Source organism: Ixodes scapularis, unplaced genomic scaffold (genome assembly GCF_016920785.2).
Source record: "Ixodes scapularis isolate PalLabHiFi unplaced genomic scaffold, ASM1692078v2 PGA_scaffold2__306_contigs__length_199485367, whole genome shotgun sequence".
In the NCBI taxonomy this organism is placed as follows: domain Eukaryota; kingdom Metazoa; phylum Arthropoda; class Arachnida; order Ixodida; family Ixodidae; genus Ixodes; species Ixodes scapularis.
Window position 1 is genome coordinate 1,773,300 of NW_024609857.1, and position 20,221 is coordinate 1,793,520.

At 52.3% G+C, this 20,221-nt stretch overlaps 2 protein-coding genes across 2 annotated transcripts in view; both read right to left on the minus strand.

Moving 5' to 3' along the window:
• Positions 1–5,881, minus strand: part of LOC121836863 — a 22,896-nt gene extending 17,015 nt beyond the window's left edge. Inside the window, exons 1-2 of the mRNA XM_042292145.1 lie at positions 5,769–5,881; positions 2,554–2,794 (exon numbers count right to left, since the gene is read on the minus strand). Coding sequence (XP_042148079.1) covers positions 2,554–2,748 — 195 coding nt within the window. The 5' untranslated portion in view covers positions 2,749–2,794; positions 5,769–5,881. The remainder of the gene's footprint in view (positions 1–2,553; positions 2,795–5,768) is intronic.
• On the minus strand, positions 5,639–17,774 carry LOC8040914 (proline-rich protein 36). The gene is made up of 5 exons (XM_042292146.1): positions 17,639–17,774; positions 16,764–16,800; positions 9,463–11,021; positions 6,202–6,601; positions 5,639–5,682 (listed from the first exon to the last, which is right to left on the minus strand). The coding sequence occupies exons 1-5, from the start codon at positions 17,702–17,704 to the stop codon at positions 5,639–5,641; spliced, it is 2,106 nt and encodes a 701-aa protein (XP_042148080.1). The 5' UTR covers positions 17,705–17,774.
• Positions 17,775–20,221: the final 2,447 nt, after the last annotated feature.

Here is a 20,221-nt window from a genome sequence, read left to right on the forward strand (position 1 = left end):
GTACCTGCACTGCAACTACGACACAATAACGTGACATGCCTTGATCAGAAATCCAGTGGTGATTTTATCTTGTTCCAATCAATTTCTCTCGACCCCGTTATAAAATAAGCGTGGCTTGTAGGGAGGTAGACGAGTAGGCCCTATGTTGCAAGCGTGCACATCCCAACTTAAAACACACTCTCTGTGCTTTTTTGGCACTGGACACCTTAATGGTGCTGCTTTTGTCGATGGTCGATAGAGTCTACTGCTTTATCGAAAGCGCGGCCTAGGCTGGCAGCCGTTCTTGCTTCACCGTTTAGCGAATAAAAATCTTAATGAATTTCAGTTTGGAGAAACTCCGCTCGGCTGACGCAACCGACAACGGTACTGTGAGCAAAATTCGAAGAACGATTGCTATGTTGGGTAAGAGTTTTGAAGTGCCTCGCTCTGTAGCACGTACTTCAGACTGTCGCTAACAGACGAGCCCTTTTCTAGAACGAACGACTGAAGAAAAAGCTCTACTGCAAGATCAGTCCCACATAGTCAGAGCAACCGGCTTGCGTTAAACGAGTTTCGAGATTCTCATACTTTTCAATAACGTGATTCTTTTTTTATAGTTTCTAGTTTTCTAGTTTCTGGAGTGCCAAAATGTTGTAAAGAAAACCAAATAAGATAGAATGATGTTGGAGTTGCTTAAAGCGTTTTGTCATTGACATGAGCGTCTGGTCAACAATCACAAGAAATTAATTCCTCTTAAATGTCTTCATGGGTTCGGCAACAGGTTCCTGATCAAGCACCGTGTTTTCGCCGTTGTTGGAAGTCCTTTAGTTTTTCGGATATCCCCAGGTTTTCACGTGGGTTATTTACTAATGTTCGTGCTGCCGCAAACCCATCTTTACGGTAATCCTCCAGCCAGGCGACAAATCCTTCCACGTGTCTCATTCCAAGATCTAGCTGCGTCGTGTCCATTTGCCAGAGCTTGCTGACGGCGTTCTCTTTGACGAGAATGTCGCACCGTATCACTAAATAAATGACGAATACACCAATCTCACCGAGCGTGCCTTGCATGCATGACCCCACAATTGGCGACGTGAGCGATCAAAAGCGTCGCTGTGGTCGGCCCACCACGATTGGCCGAATGCTGACTAAGACGCCAGCAAAGGATTTCTCATCGACGGAAATAATAGCAGTAGTGTAAGAACTTCAATGCTGACGGTGTTGGCAGTGTTGCTTTGAGAGCGCTATGATTTCAGGCTTCCACCATGCCCATTACAAACACCATCGAACTTGTTGCTCACAAGGTAATGACGTCACGAAAGGTAACCGAACGAGGGCGCCACCGAAACATCTCGCCGCTAATAGTTGTAGTTTACAGGAGGCAGGCGACAGTGAACGGGTCATCTCGTGCCGTCTCGTGCTCCGCTCTTGCCCACCCGCAGCGAGGTTATTGAGCGTGCAGAAAGAATACAGTTCCTACGATGCATGCCGACAGCGGCTGCTTAGCAAAACTAGCTGGTGATATCGGTCTATTCATACGACCTTAGGGAATCGTAAATTCGTGTCGCTTCGCTGTACACGGTTGCATCTGAACTCCCATCTTGAAGAGCCTTCAATGCGTCGCTCACCTACGTTAACTGATATCTAACTTCCTTACAGACTCTCCACGCTGCATAGCCACCTTGTCTCCGAGACTGGCTTTAGAGGTAAATAAACTGCGTAACTCTAGATTCCATCTGTGCGATGAGGCCAAGAACAATGTGTAAAGGCGTTCATCACAGGCACCGTGACAGATGCATAAAACTAAGCTCTTTTCATTGGTTGGGGGACCGCAGTGCCCCCTTTCGCGGCTGCGGGACCCTGGTGCCAGCGCGAAGCCCGGCTCTGCCGCCCCGGTCGCCCATGCCTATCGCCGACCCTATAGGTGAACTTGCATCGCGATTAAACCTATTACTTCCGCTGTAACTGCTACATCGCTTTATTTACTCGGCGGGTGAAGGCACGAATACACGCAACAAGTGTCGTCTGCCAGTGCACTTAAGAAGCATTCCATTTGCTCGTAAATGAAGTGATTCCGTTGCGTACGTTCGAAAGGGCCGGAAGTTAGTCTGCCTCAGTGGGCGTCTGGAGTCTGAGCTGTAGGGGAGAGCCAGTGAAGTACAAACGCTAGCCTGGGGTCTTCGCGCATCACGCACTAGCGATACACGACCGCACGCCGGTACAATTCTCATCCAGATCGAAACGGATGAGGGTTCATACAAAGGGCACGGCGAGTCGCTGCAGACAACACGACAGAATTCTCTGCCGACACACCTGAAGCATGCTCCAAGTACGTTTGTTTAATTCATGCTTCGAACATGTCCAGAGACAGGGTTTGAGCGACTAATCTGATTGTCATACAAGGAAGGCCTCGGACAGTGCCTGCGCACTGTCTCTCGTATAATGTATTAGCAGTCCTGTCTGTCGCCCATCTCTGTCCTTGTTAACGGTGCGCTGTATTAGCAATTGAGACGAATGAAGCTACTCGCCCGCATCGCCACTTCCTGTCTAAGCGAGGGGTCGAGCGAGTGCGCCCACCTTGATGTTGGCCTTGCGCTGTTCCCTGTCTATGGTGTCGTCCTCGTCCTCGGACACGTAGGGGGAGGGGTGCCAGGAGCGGGGCTTGCGCGACAGCTTGTCCTTGCGCTTGGGCCTGCGCTCGCCCAGGTAAGCCGAGGGACTGCTGCGTGCGCCGCCCGCCAGGGGGCCCAGCAGGTCACTCTCCAGGGACATGGCGGCCGGGAGGGACTCCAGGGATCCTTCGCGAGACCGACGGAACCTGCGGAAGGGGGACGGCACGGAGCCACGCCCGAGCTCAGAAGAGCGTTCGATGGCTGCAACGCCGCCGCCACCGGCCGTCGACGTAGCGCGCGCGGCGGGGGAATTTCCCGCTGGCGGCGATGAGCTCACCGAGATGCGCGCCGATCTCAGCAGCGGAGTTGGTAGAGCTGCTCTTAAGAAAAGATTATACTCGTATTCACCTAAAAACGGTAGTAAAATAATAATAAAGTCCAGCTTCTCCTGAATCATTACTCATTTACTCTTTTATGCTCTGAATTAAGATATATGTGGAGGCATTTTACATTAGTTTGCCGCTATTTCATCGAGACGTTCACGTTTCAAACGCCAAAAACATCGATCCTTCCTCCGACAACCAAATCTTGTAAGAACAGCAGCGCATGAATAATGCACAGAACTTTTTTTTTTTGGTGTGACAGCGAGTACAGTCAAAGTTACTGGAATACGCACTTCAGGTGGCAAAAATCGTGCAATTTCTAGCAGATGTCATTCTGATTATGTTGACATTAATCTTAGACCATGTCACGGGTAATAGACGCAATCATGATTCTTCGACTAATTTACTATTGTGTTGTGTGTATGTTTATACAGCTTGAAGTTAGTCTGCCTTAACCGGCGACTTGTCTCCCAGCTGTAGATGAGAAGTTTAGCCAGTGCAGTACAACCACTAGCCTGGGGTCTTTAACGCAGTGGTGGTACACAACCGCGCGCAGGTACGATGCATTAACTGTCCCAAGGAGCGAACTGGTCTTATCAGCTTTTGAAGCCGCGCCAAACGGCATCTAAATTCTCCTGTCCCAAGGAGCGAGGCCTGTAGTCTGTAGCAGCGATTTGATGGATAGGCTCCCATTGGCTGGCGCGCGTCATAGTGTAAAGGAACGCCACCCTATGGCGCTGCGGGCCCCGCGCCGTAGGGTGCGGGGCCCGCAGCACCATAGCTAGGTGGCGTAAGCTACCGCCCGATCCGAAGGGCTAAGCCGGATTCAAACATCCATCCATCGTTAAAAGGAACACAGTGGAGCGCCGCATCTGCTCCTCTCGACGCCGACGAACATGACGGCGGCTCAAGGATCTACATCGCCGGCAGCCGCAACCTCGGCAGTAGCGAAACCTGCCCGTCCACGCAAGTACACCGTGGTGTTGGTACACCGCAGATGAACTAAGGGAGAGGATAACGCAGCTCAACGAGCGAGGAGGCAGGCAGCGAAATCCACCATCGTTGTCAAGTCTCCGAATACACGGCGGGCGGAACGAGCAGTGGCGCAATGCGCTAAAAGACAGAACAAAGCCTTTTCGAAAGCGTGAGGCGCAAGCTGTTCGCGATTCAAAGCGTCTCAGGCGGCAAGAGGACGAGGACCTTCGACAACGCGAGGCGGAAGCAATGAGTCGCAGGCGGCATGCCTGCGACTCATTGCTTTTGCATTCACAAGTCATAAGAAGTGCTTAGGTGCCCTCGGACTTTTTTTATCTTCGAAATCACGCGGTGAGAGCGAAGTTTCTTCGCCAATTTCGTTGCGTGCAAGTATACTTGGGTATCACTAGAGTCACTAAATAAGCTATTCTTCAGAGCAACGACACTTCAACAGTCTTGGTGCTTAAAATCATGGTCGCCAGTTATCTGAACCTTTATCTAAAATCGCAGGAAGTGCTTTTCCGTCATACAGAAATTAAAACAGTTGGCAACAGAGCAAAGCAATATCACCTGAGCTTCCTAATTCCGTGTCTAAAGGTGATGAACTGTCGCATTTCTTAATTGTGACAATCGACAGTTGATTGTGCTCTGCACTAAGCACCAAGATGGTGGCGCCCACAACAATATTCGGGAACAGAGTGCGGATACTCGAAGCCCAGCTCATATGGTGGCGATAAGTGCTACTGGTGCCAGTATGCTTGTCTAAAGTAAGGAACATTCCTACCCAAGATCGTTGCACGTCCCCTTTAAATGACAGAAACAGCGCTCCGCAGCTTTAATCGCAATCGTGAACTGCTCTCAAAATTTGTTTAATAATTCCATGGGAGCGCTGACCGGCGGGCTGGTTAGCGCCCTAACATGGAGCGCTGCGGCGATATGCGCGAGAAAGTGTGTACAAGATAGGTCCATGTGGGAGCATCGTCTTTTTGCTGAGTGCACATAATCCCAGTCGGACGCACGGATGCACGCGCGCACGCACGTACGCATTCATGCATGCAAGCAAGCCCACGCACACGCGCATACACACACACGCACCCACGCACACGCGCACACGCACGCAAGCAAGCACACGCATACATGCACGCACACAGACGCGCACACGCACGCAAGCAAGCACACGCATACATGCACGCACGCAAGCACGCACGCAGACACACGCACGCATACGCCCACACACACGCACGCACACACACGCGCGTACGTACGCACGAGCACCATCAATAATTGAAATTCTCATAGCTACTTATTTTAACCTATTAAATAAGCAAAAAAATAGAAATCAGGTACAAAAATACAGTGGGGTGTGCTGGTGAATTTTACTCCAAAGACGCAAAGTTTTCCAAAAGAACATGAGCACCAGGCACGTAGCCAGGGGGGGGGGGGGGGGAGGGGGCATGGGGCCCGCGGGCTCCCCCCTTCTTCCCCCCCCCCCAAATTTTCCATTTTGCTGGGTCCTCCTTTCCCCCTCCCCCTTATACAGCATTTTGTCATGGGTGGCGGTGCCCCCCCCCCCCCCCCCCCCCCGATACAAAATCCTGGCTACGTGCCTGATGAGCACCTTATATTTCCTTCTTGGAACCTGGCGCGTAGTCTATATTAAAAAAAAAGAAATAGAAAGTTTCACATTCTCGACTAAATTCCGGCGCTGTTTTTGGTAACTTGAGCTCGCACTGCACCTGAAATTGCCGAACTAACTTATATTGCAGCTTCAAATCGGCCCTCGCGGTGTAGAAGTGCTTGCCGAGGAGAAGAGCGTACGCACCCCGGCCTCCGGTAGCGGGCCAGCGGGTCCTCGGGCGGCCTGGTCGCCGCCCCCCGCAGCCAGAGCGCGTCGGCGTCGGCCAGCCGGACGTCGGACAGCGACGCGCCCCGCGCGTCCAGGCGTCCCAGCGAGGCGTCGTACGCCCTGGCGGCGAGGGCGAGTGTGGACGCCGGGCGCTCGTCCAGGCACTCGTACTCGTACGACTTGAAGGCGCCCAAGTCGGACAGCAGGTCCGTCCGGAAGGCCCTCGGGTCGGACATGTGGCGGCGGTGCCGCGTCCGGCGCGGCGACGCCAGCGGCGACGCGGTGGCTGACCTTCGGCCTGGCCGGGGCTCGGCGCTCCAGCCGGCCAGCAGCGCGGCCAGGTCCGTCTCCGAGCGGCGCTGGAGGTCGCGCTCGCGCTCGCGGAGCTCCAGCAGCCGGCGCCGCTCGCCGGTCACCGTCTTGAGCTCCTCGCGAAGTTGCTGCTTGAGCGAGTTCATGTACGAGGGCAGCTTGGAGCCGGCGTCGGCGAACAGGAACGCCGAGCTCGGCCGGTCGCAGAGGCCCGCGAGCAGCGCGGGCGACGCGGACCTTGGGGCGGTCGACGGCAGCAGCAGCGACGAGCCGTGCAGACTGGCCGTCGCGCCGTCCATGGAGGACGCCCTCGGGGGCTGCGGCTTGGGCCGTGGCGAGCGGTCCAGGGCGCCCGCGGAGAGGACCCGCGCGCGGTCCTTGGCGCGCCGCGCCGGCACCGGGCTCGGCTCCTGGTCCTGAGGCAGCGGGGGCAGCTTCCTACGGACCTTGCCGCCGGAGCTGTCGGCTTCGCTCGGCGTGTCCGACGAGTCGCCGCCCTGCGAGGCACGCCCCAGAGCACGGGTCAGGGCACGGGAGCCTTTGGTGGCCACGTGACGCGCTGCCTCGTTCGGGGGCTGCCTGGGAACACCGCCGCTGGGGCGCTGTCTCCTCGATGGGTTCTCACCTGAACCGCGCGTCTGGTTCGCTTTGTCAGGTATCGTCCCTGACTTGGGTGTTGTAATCATTCCGCTCTATGTACGCATATAAGTAAAAAAATAATAGAGAAATTTCTGTTTTTCGAAAACTTTATCGCGGGTTTTGTTTAAACACAGTCTGCAAAAGCGAAAACTGCTTTAATATAGCGATATGCAAACGATTTACGTAGCATATGAGATAATGCTCCCATTTTTTTCTTACTTCGCGTAAAAAAAACTTTCTTTAAAATGAAGTTAAAGTCAGGCTGAAGGTTAACTGATTTAGTACAAAAATTACAATCCTGAAGTTCCGTGGTTGCGTGCATGCTTCGTGCATGTTTAAAAGTTCATAAAAATAACGCTTGCAATCTTATTCGACCGTCGCCTTCAGGTTTAATTTTCTTTAAGACGAAATTTATTAGTTTTTGGTGTCACGTTGCGTTACGAAATATCTTCGCATGGGCAAAGTGTTTGATTACACAACACACCTTCCTCAATATTAAAGAATCGAAGTATATCTGAAAAGCGAGCAATGAAAGGAAACTGCCACCCACAGGGAACCAGGTAATCCAGCGAGAAGAGAAAGAAAAAAAAAAGCCTACATGACTTCCTTCTTGTTTTTTCATCTCTCTCTCCCCCCCCCCCCCCCCCCCCCCCCCCCCCCCGAACCTTACTTTTAATCTTCTCGAAACGGGTTTATTCTTTTACTTGTGCCCATCTTTGTACATTTCCACTCCCTTCCAACGTTTACTACGTCGTCCCGACGGTGTTACACCGCAGCATTTTGTGAAAAGCGATCATTTCATTGGCTTCTCCCTGCTGGCCTTTGTGAGCTGTTGAGTGTTTACTCCACCGTTCACCAAGAACCGCGCGTGGCTTCCGACTTCAAGAGGCTGAAACCACAGACTTTTCCCGGAACACCCCTTTTTGTAGTGTCCACTGTAGTCGCAGGAACAGGCTGGCGATCAGGTGAGAACAATAAACCGAACAGTTGGGACAGGAGACTAAAGTTTCGCTTTAATACTTACCAGATTAAACTGTTGCCATTGAGAAAGCGGAAGTAGAAGCTGACTAGAAGTCGTGAACACAAAAAGGGCTAGCTATCGTCTGCATCTTTGCTCACGACGCTGTTCTGTTCACGCCCTAGAGACGCCATAATAAGTTTCAATTCACGTCCCTGCCGTTTCGATTATGAACTGTCTTTCCACAGTCGTGAATTTCTGTGACCATTTCTGCCGATTACAAAATGCCCTTTCACAGAATGCGGTAATTTCTGAGACCGTTTTTGCTTCATGCAGGTTAAAAAGGTCCGATAAGCAGTCGCACCAAAACAAGCGACCTCAGTCCAAAGCAGACAAAACGCGACAGCGGAAGGGTTGATCAGTATGCATTTTTTTAACCAGCTTTGCTTGGCTTCTTTGAACATAATTAAGTTGAAGCTTGTTGCTTAGGATACTCTAAAAATGTCATGTTCTTCCATAGATTCACAAAAACAACAACTTAGCAACCGTCAGCGCTGGCAGGTGGGTGGCAGACCCAGAACGAGGCATCGCTGGGAGTTTGAACAGGTCAACTGGGAGAGTAGCGGCCCTCGGGCAACTACCAGACCTAAACCGGGCTACTCTGTAGTTGGGACTAACATTAAGTGCGAATGTAAAACAAAAGGCTCCTACAGCATCTAAAAGATAACGAAAACACTACGTAATTCTACGTATTATGAAAATACAAAAAAAGAGAGAAAAAACTAAGGGAAGGGGAATCAAGCCAGAGACGCTCTGCTGCGTCTCTTCAAGTGCGTGTAAATGAAGACCAAAAATAAGCGGTGTTAACGAGGTTGGCGCACGACAAGACACTACGGGAGGCGGGACCGACGTTGAACTGCCCTCGGACACGTTGTTTGCCTCCGACTCGCGGCAGACGGGCCAAAAGAGGCGACCAAAAAGCGACGTCGGAAAGCGGAGCATGCCTTGCGACGCTGTAGGTCACGCCACGCGGGACGCAGCGGTGGCGTGTCAGTACAGCGGTGAACCACTCGACTTTCAGTCATGCGACCGGCTTCACTACGCCGGTGACGACGAGCTTTCGGGTGGGGCCAAAGAACGCGAGTCCCCGGAGGCTTTCCGCCGTGCTGAGGGCGCTCCGAGTCGCCGCTACATCTCCCACCGTGACCTGCCCTGACTCCGACACGTGGATCCCCGCGAGTCATTTGCAAGAGGGACCGGCAGAGAAGATGGAGGCTTACGTGTCCTTGCAGGCTGCGCTGCGCGTGTCCGCTGCACAGAGTCGCGAGAGAGCAGGGCAAACCACACTCCGAGGAAAATCCGTTCTAAAAGAGTTGTTCGGTTGCTGAAGCACTGCATGAGCACTCTAAACAAAAGTGCGCTTTAATGCACAGTCTCCCGATAGGATGTCACGGACCATCTCCAACCCAGGGAGGGATGGAAATGGGGACAACCAGACGATAGCTTAGCTAGGTCCTCCCAAGAACGGATTTTTTTCAGCGTGAAGCGAGGGCGGAAAGCTTGACGAAAGATGCCACTCACCGGACGGCGACATGCGAGCGCGAGAACACGAGCGACGGGGTCGCGGCCCGTCAGCGGCCTCGGCGCGGGGTCGGGACACGTCACGCATGCGGTGGCGCGAGCGTATCGCGAGGGCAGTGCAACGCGTCCCTAGAAGCGCCTCTCTGGGCTAGGGGGGGCCCCTTCCCCGGGATCACGTACCTGGGGACCGGGGGTCTGCGGCGTCACGGGGGTCAGAGTCCTAGTCAAGGGCACGGGAGACGAGGAGAGAGTCGCCCCGCCGGGTACGCCCAGTTCGTCTTTGCAGGGCGCCGGCTGAGGCGTCATGGTAGCACCTGGAGGAGCCACCGTGGCGGTCACCACAGTTCCGCTCACAGCCACCGTCAAAACTGTCGGGGCACTGATAGCGCGAGGCGCCGGCACGGGTTTCGCTACTGTCGGCACTGCCGTCGCTGTCGTACCGGCCTCCTTGCGCGCCGCCGGAACCATGGGCGACACAGGTCTTGCCGACTGGCCCGGGCCCTGAGCTGCTAGGGCCACGGCGGCCTGCATCTGCTCCATGGTGGGCTGCGGCAGACGCCGGTGTACGCGCTTCGGAGTAGCCGGGGTGTCGGCCGATTCACCGGGGGGCTCTTGGCCAGGGGACGCGAGGCCCATGGCCTTGTTGAAGTCCGCCAGCATGCCCGAGATGGTCCCGCTGGTAGCTCTGGGGATTCCCAGCGGCGGCCGGTCGTCCTCTTGGAAGCGCCGCATGAGCTCCTGCTCGGCGGCCTCCACCGAAGGGGACACGTCCAGGATCGGAGACAGGTCTGTCACGGGAGACCAATCCTGGGACTCCGGCTTGGTCCGCTTCTGCGCCAGCTCGATACTCTTGGGCTTCTGGTCGACGTCGGCCCCCAGGCGCTCCTGCGCACTGTCCCCCGCCTGCGGCTCGATCACTTCTACGGAAGGGGGAGCTTGCTGTTGGGGCATCGTCTGGTGCTGAGGGGCAGCCTGGTACTGCTGGGGTGCCTGCTGCTGAGGCGATGCTTGGTGCTGAGGCTGAGGCCCGGTCTGATACTGGGCTGCACTTTGGTACTGAATTGCGCCCTGGTGTTGAGGCGGGCTCTGGTACTGAGGCCCATTTTGTTGCTGAAGAGTAGTCTGGTGCTGAGGCGCGGTTTGGAACTGGGGCGCACTTTGATGTTGGGGCAGGGCCTGATACTGAGATGTACTCTGTTGCTGAGGTGCCGTCTGATGCTGAGGTACGGGCTGAAACTGAGGCACTGCTTGTTGCTGAGACGCGGCTTGGTGCTGAGGCGCGGTGTGATGCTGAGGTGCGGTTTGATGCTGAGGCGCGACCGGGTGTTGCGTCGCAGCCTGCTGCTGAGGCGCCGCGTGATGCTGAGGCGCCACGGGGGTGAACGCGCTCTGCGCCTGATACGCGTCCTGCGGCCTGGCTTCCACGGTCGGCTGTTGTGGCACAGTCTGGGACACGCTGGTCAGGGGCACGGTTCTGGGTATGGACGCGAACACGGGCGCGACCGCGGCGCTCTCGGCGGGCGGGGCCTTGTCCTGTGGCGGCGCGAGCTGTCTCTGCTGCCCGTTCGCGAGCGGCGTGCTGAACGCGCTCCCCGCCCCCGCGGCCAGCGGACAAGCGTCTGTCTCGCCCCACGCGCTGCCGGTCGTTACCTGCTGCCTCGGGAACGCGCCCGAGACACCGCCCGGGACACGCTGCAGCGTCTCCCCCAGGCCCGGCTGCGATGGCTGCGGCCCACCGCCTGAAACGACACACAGGCCACCCGGACGCTCAGCACCCGCTCGGTTGCCCACCGGTTACTGGGCTGGGAGCGGACGTCCTCACTCTGAAACCGGACCTCTGTTCGGATTTGGACTGGCATCATGAGCAGATCACGGGTGGCTTAAAATCTCGACGCCCTTGGCAATCCTAAAGGCTGAAATTCCATGGAGTGCATTATGCGACGAATAACTGGCGATCTTCGCCCTGCGGCACGCGCCCTTTGCGTGCGGCATGGCAGTCACTTTGCCGATGCCACGCGCAGAGAAAAACCGCCGGGAAAAATTCGTCGATTGCTCGCAGCATATTTGCCCCATAAAGTCCAGCCTTGGCTAAGGTTTTTGATGGCACGTATTTTGATTGTAGCGAGAATTTGTAATGAACACCCCAGACATTTCTTTATGAATGGTATAGGTACTGGAAAAATATGTGCCGAGACAGTTCGATGTTTTGTAAAGCGCTGGTCGTTCATTCTACGTGATAGAAGGTCATTGAACGCGAAGTGATTCATTCCATTACTGATATTGTCCCGCATATTTGAAATCAGTCAATTGAAAGTAAAGTCATGTTACGAGGACACTGTAAAGCGTAAACACGGGCCCGATCGGTAGCTCGAGTAGAGATATTTACAAGATGCTAAAAGAAAAAAAAAGGTGGGCGAAGGGTTCACATTAAGATGTATCAGACTGTAAGGAAAGGTCCCTTCCACGGGCACGCAACGCAGATGCGCTAAGTATTGTCTTACCTTCAAATATGTATGGTTTCTTATTACTTACTGAACGAATGATACGGTCTTGAGATTTCACCTCTTCGCACGTAAATCACCTCGAGGAAAGAAAGCCAGGAACGACTACCAGGTCACTCTCGTGAAGACTCAAAATTGATTAGCGCTGCTCAGAGATATTCTTAGGAATTCATAGGTCCGGGTACAGAATGAGATGTTTACTATTACACTTCATTGAACAGGAACACGATAAAATACAGGAGTCACCCAGATCTCGCCATTGGCTTCACGGGCTGTCACGACTGACCAGAAGCTACAACCGGCTTAGTCCGCAATGGATATTATTAAACCTTTGGCACGTCAACTGGAAACCGTTTAATCACTGTAAGACCCACATGGAACGGTATTCCTGCGGTCTATCTTGGTTCCCACCATTAACAATGTAAGAGGAAGAAGTTATGTAAGCAGTGACTCGAGTATGTGCTTAAGCGAGGTAACAGCACTATTCACCTCACTCAGAACGTAAGTGTGTAGACGAGCTGGAACAGTAAATGCCATGAACCTGATAGGAAACAAGCGAATAACGATCATTCGTTTTATATGCATACTTGTCCCTCAGGCCACTGATTCTCTACGTTTCAGAAATTACGAGAGGCCACAGGCACGCCTCATTGCTGAGGAACACGCACAACAGACGACCAATTCAACTAGTTGATGCAGTACAAAAACTGGCGCAATGGATCCAACCAGTACTTGTACGATTTTTGTGCTGTATGTCTGCACACACCACGCGCGCTCCATCAAATTTTATACTGACTGGGTCATAACTCTGTGGACATGTGAGCGATCCTAATGTCAAGGTTTCCAGTATAAGGCGCCAAACTTGGACACAACGCAAACAATCACAGCACTGATCGCTGACAGCTCTTGATGCCCGCGGCAAGAACTGCGAGATCACATCCAGGCACAATTGGGGAAGGCGCACACATGTGAATGGGACGGAGGCAGGGGGGGTCCAGCAGGTACGGCCAGAACGGGGAGCGGGGAGGGCAGCAGGCACACCGCAAACACAGGAGTAAACGGGCAACGTAAGTTCGGGAACACAGGAGAGACCCAACCAAACACGAAGAAACGCACAGGAACCAAACGAAGGAAAAAGGCGACAAAGGCCAACCTCCACGCGACAACATCGACGGGTGCTCGGCAGGGAAGCTCTCGTCTCGGGCTCGCCGCACGCCACGCGCTAAGGGGAACGACCCTAATGCGGCGAAGCCCAACCTCGGCCGGTCTGGGGAGTTTTCAGGTCTCCAGGTGCTTTCCTCTTTCCCTTATCTATATTATATTTTAAATTCTACGGAGGTGTTGACCACTCTAAAAATGTGCCGGCTACCCCATAATTAATCTTGAATCCTGCGTATGAACCCCCCCCCCCCCCAAAAAAAAAGGACTTTATTACAAATTATCTGCGAGTCTAAATTAGGTAACGCATTATGACAAGTTACTTAGCATGTCAGCACTCTCAGATGAGTATGCGACGCGGCGGAGCAACGCCAATCATTTGTCTTTTCTTAATTGGACTCGCCTACGAGAAGACAAAAAAGTAAAAAGAAAAAAAGAGCTCTTGCTTCGAGATTTGACACGCTTGTACAAGATCGTTGGTTTAGCCGGCGGATGCAGGTTTCCCTTTATTTCACGAGTACTGCCTCTGTTTGCCTCGAGAGAAGCTTTTCGAAGCGGGCTCTGCGTGCGCGCATTCTGCCTGAATCGGTTCGCTGGCAAGAGAAAACGCGGTACGCCGCCTTGCGGAGGAGAGCTTCCGTGCCGACTGGAGCCAGGCAATGAGGGGTGCACACAACGACCCTGCACCGCAGCACTCAGTCTGTCGGATCACAAGCTCACGAGTTGGTGGGCCGCCGCCGCCGCCGTTCCGAATGCGTGGCCTTTCGAGCCCCGGACAACGCTGCCGGCGCCCCCACCCCGCATCGCCGCTAGCCGGCAGGGACGCATCTGGCGTACCCGGACAAAACCAAGAAGGAACCAAAGGATCTAGAAAGAAACCCAGGCTGGGAACCAAACAGACCGCTGTCTACGTCGCAGCAGCATCAGCTCGCTCGGCTACCGCCTCGTGGTGCCCGGGGGGTGCGTGTGGAACAAGCGCGGCTGTACAGTCGGGCACGGGCGAACGGCTCCACCTCCAACTCGAGCTTTCTATCGTTGCAAAGACATCGTCGCAACGCAGCCAAAACCCGGCGGAAGACGTCGAACGGATTTTACTGCATGCATTCTTAGCACCTATTATGTAAGCTGAAGGACTGTATAGGTGGAACTCGAACGGCTCAGAACGCGTTGGTGCGGTTGGTTCGCCGATTCTTTAAAAGAACAAAGAAACGTTAGTTTCTCAAACTGAATTATTGAACGCTGTGACAGGAGCACGCTATAACATGAGGGTTAAAATTAACATTATTAATTCAGCTAACGTAACAACTGAAGGAATGATGTGCAGTGCAGCCGGCAAGGACAAACGTCCACGTTCTGTCATCAACATCAGTTCACTAATATCTCGTAAATTTCAAACGGGGGCGGACTACGTTTTACTTTCCCCATTATAAATATTTGTGACTTTAAAATGTTACGTCTGCGATGCCAAGTGGTAACATTTCTGGTTCCAAAATTAGTCAACAGAACGCAGCTCGCCGATTTAACCCGAGCGCTGTATCACCGCTCGGCTTGCACTCGTTTACGTCCAATGCGCTGTGGGATATTCGGGTTCGCGGTCATGGCTAGTCAGTGTCGTGGCAGAACTCGATGAACTCAAATAATATCCATAGCATGGAATGAGCTCTCAGCATCGCCAGCCCATTTGCATGTTCGCTGTGGACATTAACTGATGACCTTAACACCGCATGGGATTCTACCATGCATTTTGTAACAATAAACGTGTAAAGTAAAAAAAAAATTTTTTTTTTAATTTTAGGGGTTAATGTTTACGTATAACTGATGTTGATCAAAAGTAAAAAAGTCGTTTTATTGTTTCTGAAACGTTCTAGAGATTTCTGAAATGTCCGTAGTGTATACGTACCCACCACATGCACAGACATAGCAGTGATCTTTAGACCTTCAGACAAAAAGCAGTTTAAAGAATCGGCAAACCAGGGCATGCCGAGGGCAGCTTGCAGTGTGGGTTCGCGAGTCGATTGGCCTGTCGTCCCAATGATTTTCAACTTAATTACATATAAAATGCCAGCTTGGCAGGGTGTCAGATTCTGTTAGGTTGTATTCCGGTCAGGATGACGCCGACAACGCCGTGTCGCCGACAGCAGGAGGAACACAGATAGATGAAAATAGATGTGAACATTAGGGGGTCGGATGTCGTTCATTCTTTTACTGTTGGTGTCAAATTTGTCGTTGTCGGCCCTTAGAACTTCTTGTAAAAAAAAATAAGAAAAAACAAAAACAAAGGGGGGCTGAGCGGTTGCGGGCCTGCCGGGCGTAGCTGATGCCACTCTCTGCGTTCTGCGTGAGCCAAATTTTGAGAACTAGGAAACGAACGAGAAGGAAAGAGAAAAGCGAGCAAAGAAGGACCCGTGAGGGGTAGACCTTGATCCCTAGGTGGGGGAAAAAGTCTCCGGTCGGAAGAAAACGCAAGTTTGTGCAACCACGAATCGCCTCGTGAGGAGCGGTGGGTCGGGACGGCCGATAGCGCTTTTCCCCGCTGGTCCCCGGTGCTCGCGAGGGCTTCTTCCACCAGTGATCCTCCACAAACTGAGTCCTGGTGCTAGGCGGTACGACACGAGGCGAAGACGGGCCCACGCGCGGCCCGGGACACTGGCTGTGCCGCCCGGAGCAACGCAGCCGAAAACCCACGGACGGGAGGCGGTCCTTATTTCGCGGAGTCGGGGATTTGCGCCGTTCCTTTGTAAGAAAGGCCAGGATATCGGCTAAAAGAGAAAGCTTAATAAATGAACAAACGAACAGAAGAGACGCCAAAGGGGAATGTAACCTTACTAGCGACTTTTAGACCGTCTGCATATCTGCTTCTCTATTCCCCCCTCATAAGTAATCTTGAGCTTTACCATCTGCAATACCAGTCAGACATCTTGTTTGTTCGGTACTGCAGGCGGAATAAGAACAAAGCATGCATAATGCTTTCATCCGTTTGCGTTTGAATTCTAGGCCTTATCTCGGAGGCTTTTAAATAGGTTTCGCATCATACGAATGCCTTGGTTTATGGGTGATTAACTAAAAAAGCACCACATATCGTTCTAAACCATTTTTTACCTTGTTTCGCTATTCACGACTAGTTCAATTGCTCCGGGTAATTCGCCCGCAAGAGGACCGGCCTACACAATCCGAAGTTCAATGGTAATCCTGCAGGCTGGCTGGTCTGCATTTGCAGTGTTTGATTAACCCACGGCAGTTGAAGAAAAGACAGAGGGAGGACAAGGGCAAGGTCCCAGGCATCCTTGGGACGTTGTCTTTTGCTCCTCGTAAAAGCCTATCTCTAGTCCCGGGTGAAATCAAAAAGGGGAAAGGCTGGACTATCGCCTGAGGCGCTGTCGCTGTATTGCTCCGGTCGAACCGCAAGTCGACCGCTAACGTGCGGCCCTTTCGTTGGGCGGCGCAGCCAGCGTCCCGGGGTCGTGCGCGGGGTGGGTCAGCGAGAAGGCGGCGGGGTTGGTGGTCCGGGGGACTCCGCTGGGTGCGGGTTACCTCGCCATCGCAGCAAGGACGGCGCCGTGTCAGTGTCGGCACCCTTAAGGCGGCCCTCGGGCCCCTGATCTTCCTCTTCCTCCGGGATTGTGTACACGTCTCCGGGGCTGCGCTCGTAGTACCGGTCCACGCACAGTTCCTCTTCCTCCTCCTCTTCGTCGCTGTCCTCCTCCTCTTCCTCCTCGTCTTCCTTGTCGTAGTCGTCGTCGTCCTCGTACTCTTCTTCGCTCAGCGCCTTGCCGTTACCCGGGGGAGAAACTACCGGCTCTACGTCGTCAGGGGCATACTCACGTGGCTTGGCTTCTTCCGGCCGGGCTCGCTCCCGCGCCTGCGAACAAACCCAAGGGCAGATCTATAAGCTCTCCGGCCACGGAAACGGGCCTATCGGAGCCTGTCGTGCGCGAGCCGCGCGTCTGATCTAGAGAATAAGAATTGCTGGTTATATCAGAGATTATACAAGTGCCTTCTCTGCCGTAAGCGTGTTGTTTAAAAACAAAAGGCTCGGGTATAGCGGACGTACCGCAAAAGGCTATATTTGCGCGTGGATGTAGTACCGTTGAATACTCATCTTCCTTTTCATATGTGAACGCAGAACGGGGGGCCGCTTTTGGAACTATACTTCGTTTCAGCTTCGGTCCAGACGCAGCCGATGCTACAAGCGCGAGCATGTGGCCCAGAACAGTGCTTGCACTGCACGAGCGCGCGTGCTTGACAGGGATGCTGAAAGCCCGGAGCTCGCGCTTGTAGCTTTGGCGGCGTCTGGACCGAAGCTGAAACGAAGTATAGTAACCCCATCAATGTAGTCATAATGACGTTATCAAATTAATTAACTTTGTTTTTATTAGCAGTCATCTAATGTTGTTTTTTTGCGAATACAGGTAGTGTGTTGTAAGAAGGGCACTGTCTGCCTTACAGCGACTTCAGTCGTACTTCACTGGCTCTCATTCTAGGGGCTCCTTGGGGTGGAGAAACTTCCTGCAGTCTAAAATTCGGACTTTACTTCGCCCTTTAGGAGTACCGACCATACAGTTGAATGCAAAATCGTGCAAAATACCTCGTTCACAATTTTAAATTAGCCCAAAAGCGTTCTCCATTGTCTACCCACGGCTGTGAGAGCAATATGGCATCCCACACAATCTCGTTGTAACCACGGCAGCCAGACCTACCTTGTCTTGCGTGCCTGACGTCCCGTGACCGGATCTGAGCTGTCCATTCATCATGCCGGTGCCCATTCGAGGTGAGCCCTGTGACGACGTCCTCGTGGATTCGAAGCCACGGCCCTGTTGCTGCTGTTGCTGCTGCTGCTGCTGCTGCTGCGCCTGCTGCTGTTGTTGCTGAAGCTGTTGCTGCTGAAGTTGTTGCTGCTGAAGCTGTTGCTGCTGCTGCTGTTGCTGCTGTTGAAGTTGCTGCTGCTGAAGTTGTTCTATCCTACGAATCTGAAGCAGCTGTTGCTGCTCAGCCTGGTACTGCTGTTCCTGTTCTTTGCGATATTCCATCTGCTGAAGGTGCTCTTGACGCCTCAGTTCCAGCTGTTGCTGTTCCTCTAGTTTCTTCTGCTGCTCTGTCTGTTGGTCCTGCTGCTGTCGCCGCGCATCTTGCTGATCCAACCGACGTGGCAACTGCTGTTGCTGATTCTGTTGTAGCTGAAGTGGCTGCTGCTGTTGAGGCTGCTGGTAAGGATGTTGCTGCTGCGTTTGATGTGGCATCTGCTGCTGGACCTGATGGTCGAGGCGCCGCTCAGCTTCTGGATCTCTGCGTGGCTGCTGAAGTTGCTGCTGCTGAAGCTGGTGTTGCTGCTGAGCATAGTGACTTTCCTGGGTTCTCCTCTGGGCCCCCTGGTGTGGTTCCTGAGGTCGTCGCTGGTCCTGGTACCCATAGCCGCCCTCTTGCTGCTGGTACGGCTGTTCTGGCTGACGTCGATGATCCTCTTGCCCGTGCTGCACAGGTGGTCGCCTCTGCTGAATGGGGCCCTCATGGAAGCCGCCTTGCTGCTGCTGCTGCTGAGGCTGAAACCGCATCTTGGTCGATTGGTTTTGCTCGAACTTGCGGTGGCAGTCATTGCAGATCCAAGGCCTCTGCAGGACGAGCAAAGTGAAGATAACGTTTCCTAGACCAACGTTCTAGGGAATGGTAAGAAAAACTTCCTCCCCTCTGAAACAAAATTACGTAGATTATTGAGACAAAAGAACACAAATGCTTGGCACTTAAGTTGTTGTGTGTGCCACACAACTTTAATTTAATGTTAATTGACCAATGCATAGAAATTCGATCGTAATATTTTGTTTTTAAGTTTGGCCATATCTCTAACTTTCATCAGTTTTAGTTGACTCTCCGCTGCTCTTTTGTCTTGTTTTGTTGCTATAGATGCCGCAATGCACCAACATCTATCAGAAAGAATCTAGCCGTGAATACATTACAAGGCTAAACTTTATGCCGGTTTTTGCATCAGCGCTTGTTGTCGCTACAAGACAGGTCGTTTGGGGGTCCTTGGAGAGGCGTTAACCTTGGGACATGCCGAAGGAGCCGGCGTCCTCAGACGGTTCCCCCGAGACAACGTTTCCTCAAGGATTGTAGAGCGATAGCGAGAAAATAAATTTGGGCCGAGAGACATGTCTGTTTTTTTGTTTGTTTGTTTTTTCTTTTTTTTTTTTGCGATTTTTTATTTTTGTTGAATGAACCATTTTGCGGCGAACGTGTGAAAAAGAATCTTCTCATTTTTAATGGCTTCTCGTGCACATTTCGATAAAGAACTAGGAACAGAAATTTCGTAATAAATAAACGACGGATTCGGCACGCATATCGCAGCAGAAAACAATATATATATACTTCATTCCTGGTAAAAACAGATTTCCATAAAGCGAACAGATAACATCCAGAAAACCAATTTGCTGTCTTCGAGATTAGAATGTTTTACAAGGCATTAAACTAGGTTCTCAAGTGCACGCGACGCTTCCGAAGGGCGTGCTGTTACGGAAATTCTCGATGCGATAAAACCGCGCTTTCTAAAATGTTCCTCTTGACGAGACATCACAATCAACCCGACTGAGTTTGCTATAAAATCCTTAGGAATAAAATGAGAAAAATTTCTTGTATGACCTTGTTTTCGCATACAGCTCAAAGGGGATCAAACGATTCCATCGAATACGTTGATTAGTCAGTTAATATCTGGTTCCTACAAAAAAAAAAGTAACCTAACTTCGGATTGCATGTCTTGGCGCATAATGTAACGATCTATAGTTTTGTTTAAAAATATAATGAAGCGGGGTTTTAGAACTCACACTAAAAATGTAACGCTACCAAGCGGCGAACATGTGGAACATTTTTTTTAAACTCAGGTATACTTTTCACGACATAAAGATAGAGAGGTGGAGAAAGAGAAATAAAAAGAGAGATAAAATAGAGCAAGAACGTAAGAGATAGAGATAGAAATATTGTCCGAAGAACCGCGCACGCGGTACATCACACGAGTTTGAGTGGATTCTTCGGATAATTTTGTCGCACGAATCTTTCTTTTTTTTTTTTTTAAAGCTCGAACGCGTGAAAGAACTTGTTCTGGAACCAGTTCCTAACTTTGACTGATGCTTCGCCTCCGTTTTATCACACGCTACTTCTTCTTTTCCTGTAAAACGCAAGGTTTGGTGTCGCGAAGTGCGGCACCAGCCTAATAAAAAGAGGACAGCCCAGGTAAATTAGAGTCACGCTACGGAGCCTACGCTGCTTCTCGCAAGCGATAAATTTATTTTGTAAAT

What these genes read in the sequence shown, in the direction of transcription:
- LOC8040914 (XM_042292146.1), bottom strand. Translation starts at nt 17,704, where the DNA reads ATGGGCACCGGCATGATGAATGGACAGCTCAGATCCGGTCACGGGACG. An exon ending in CGTCAGGCACGCAAGACAAG is followed by an intron (nt 16,801 to 17,638) that starts GTAGGTCTGGCT and finishes GTTTGTTCGCAG; the next exon opens with GCGCGGGAGCGAGCCCGGCC. An exon ending in CGCAGACCCCCGGTCCCCAG is followed by an intron (nt 6,602 to 9,462) that starts GTACGTGATCCC and finishes CGTGCCTCGCAG; the next exon opens with GGCGGCGACTCGTCGGACAC.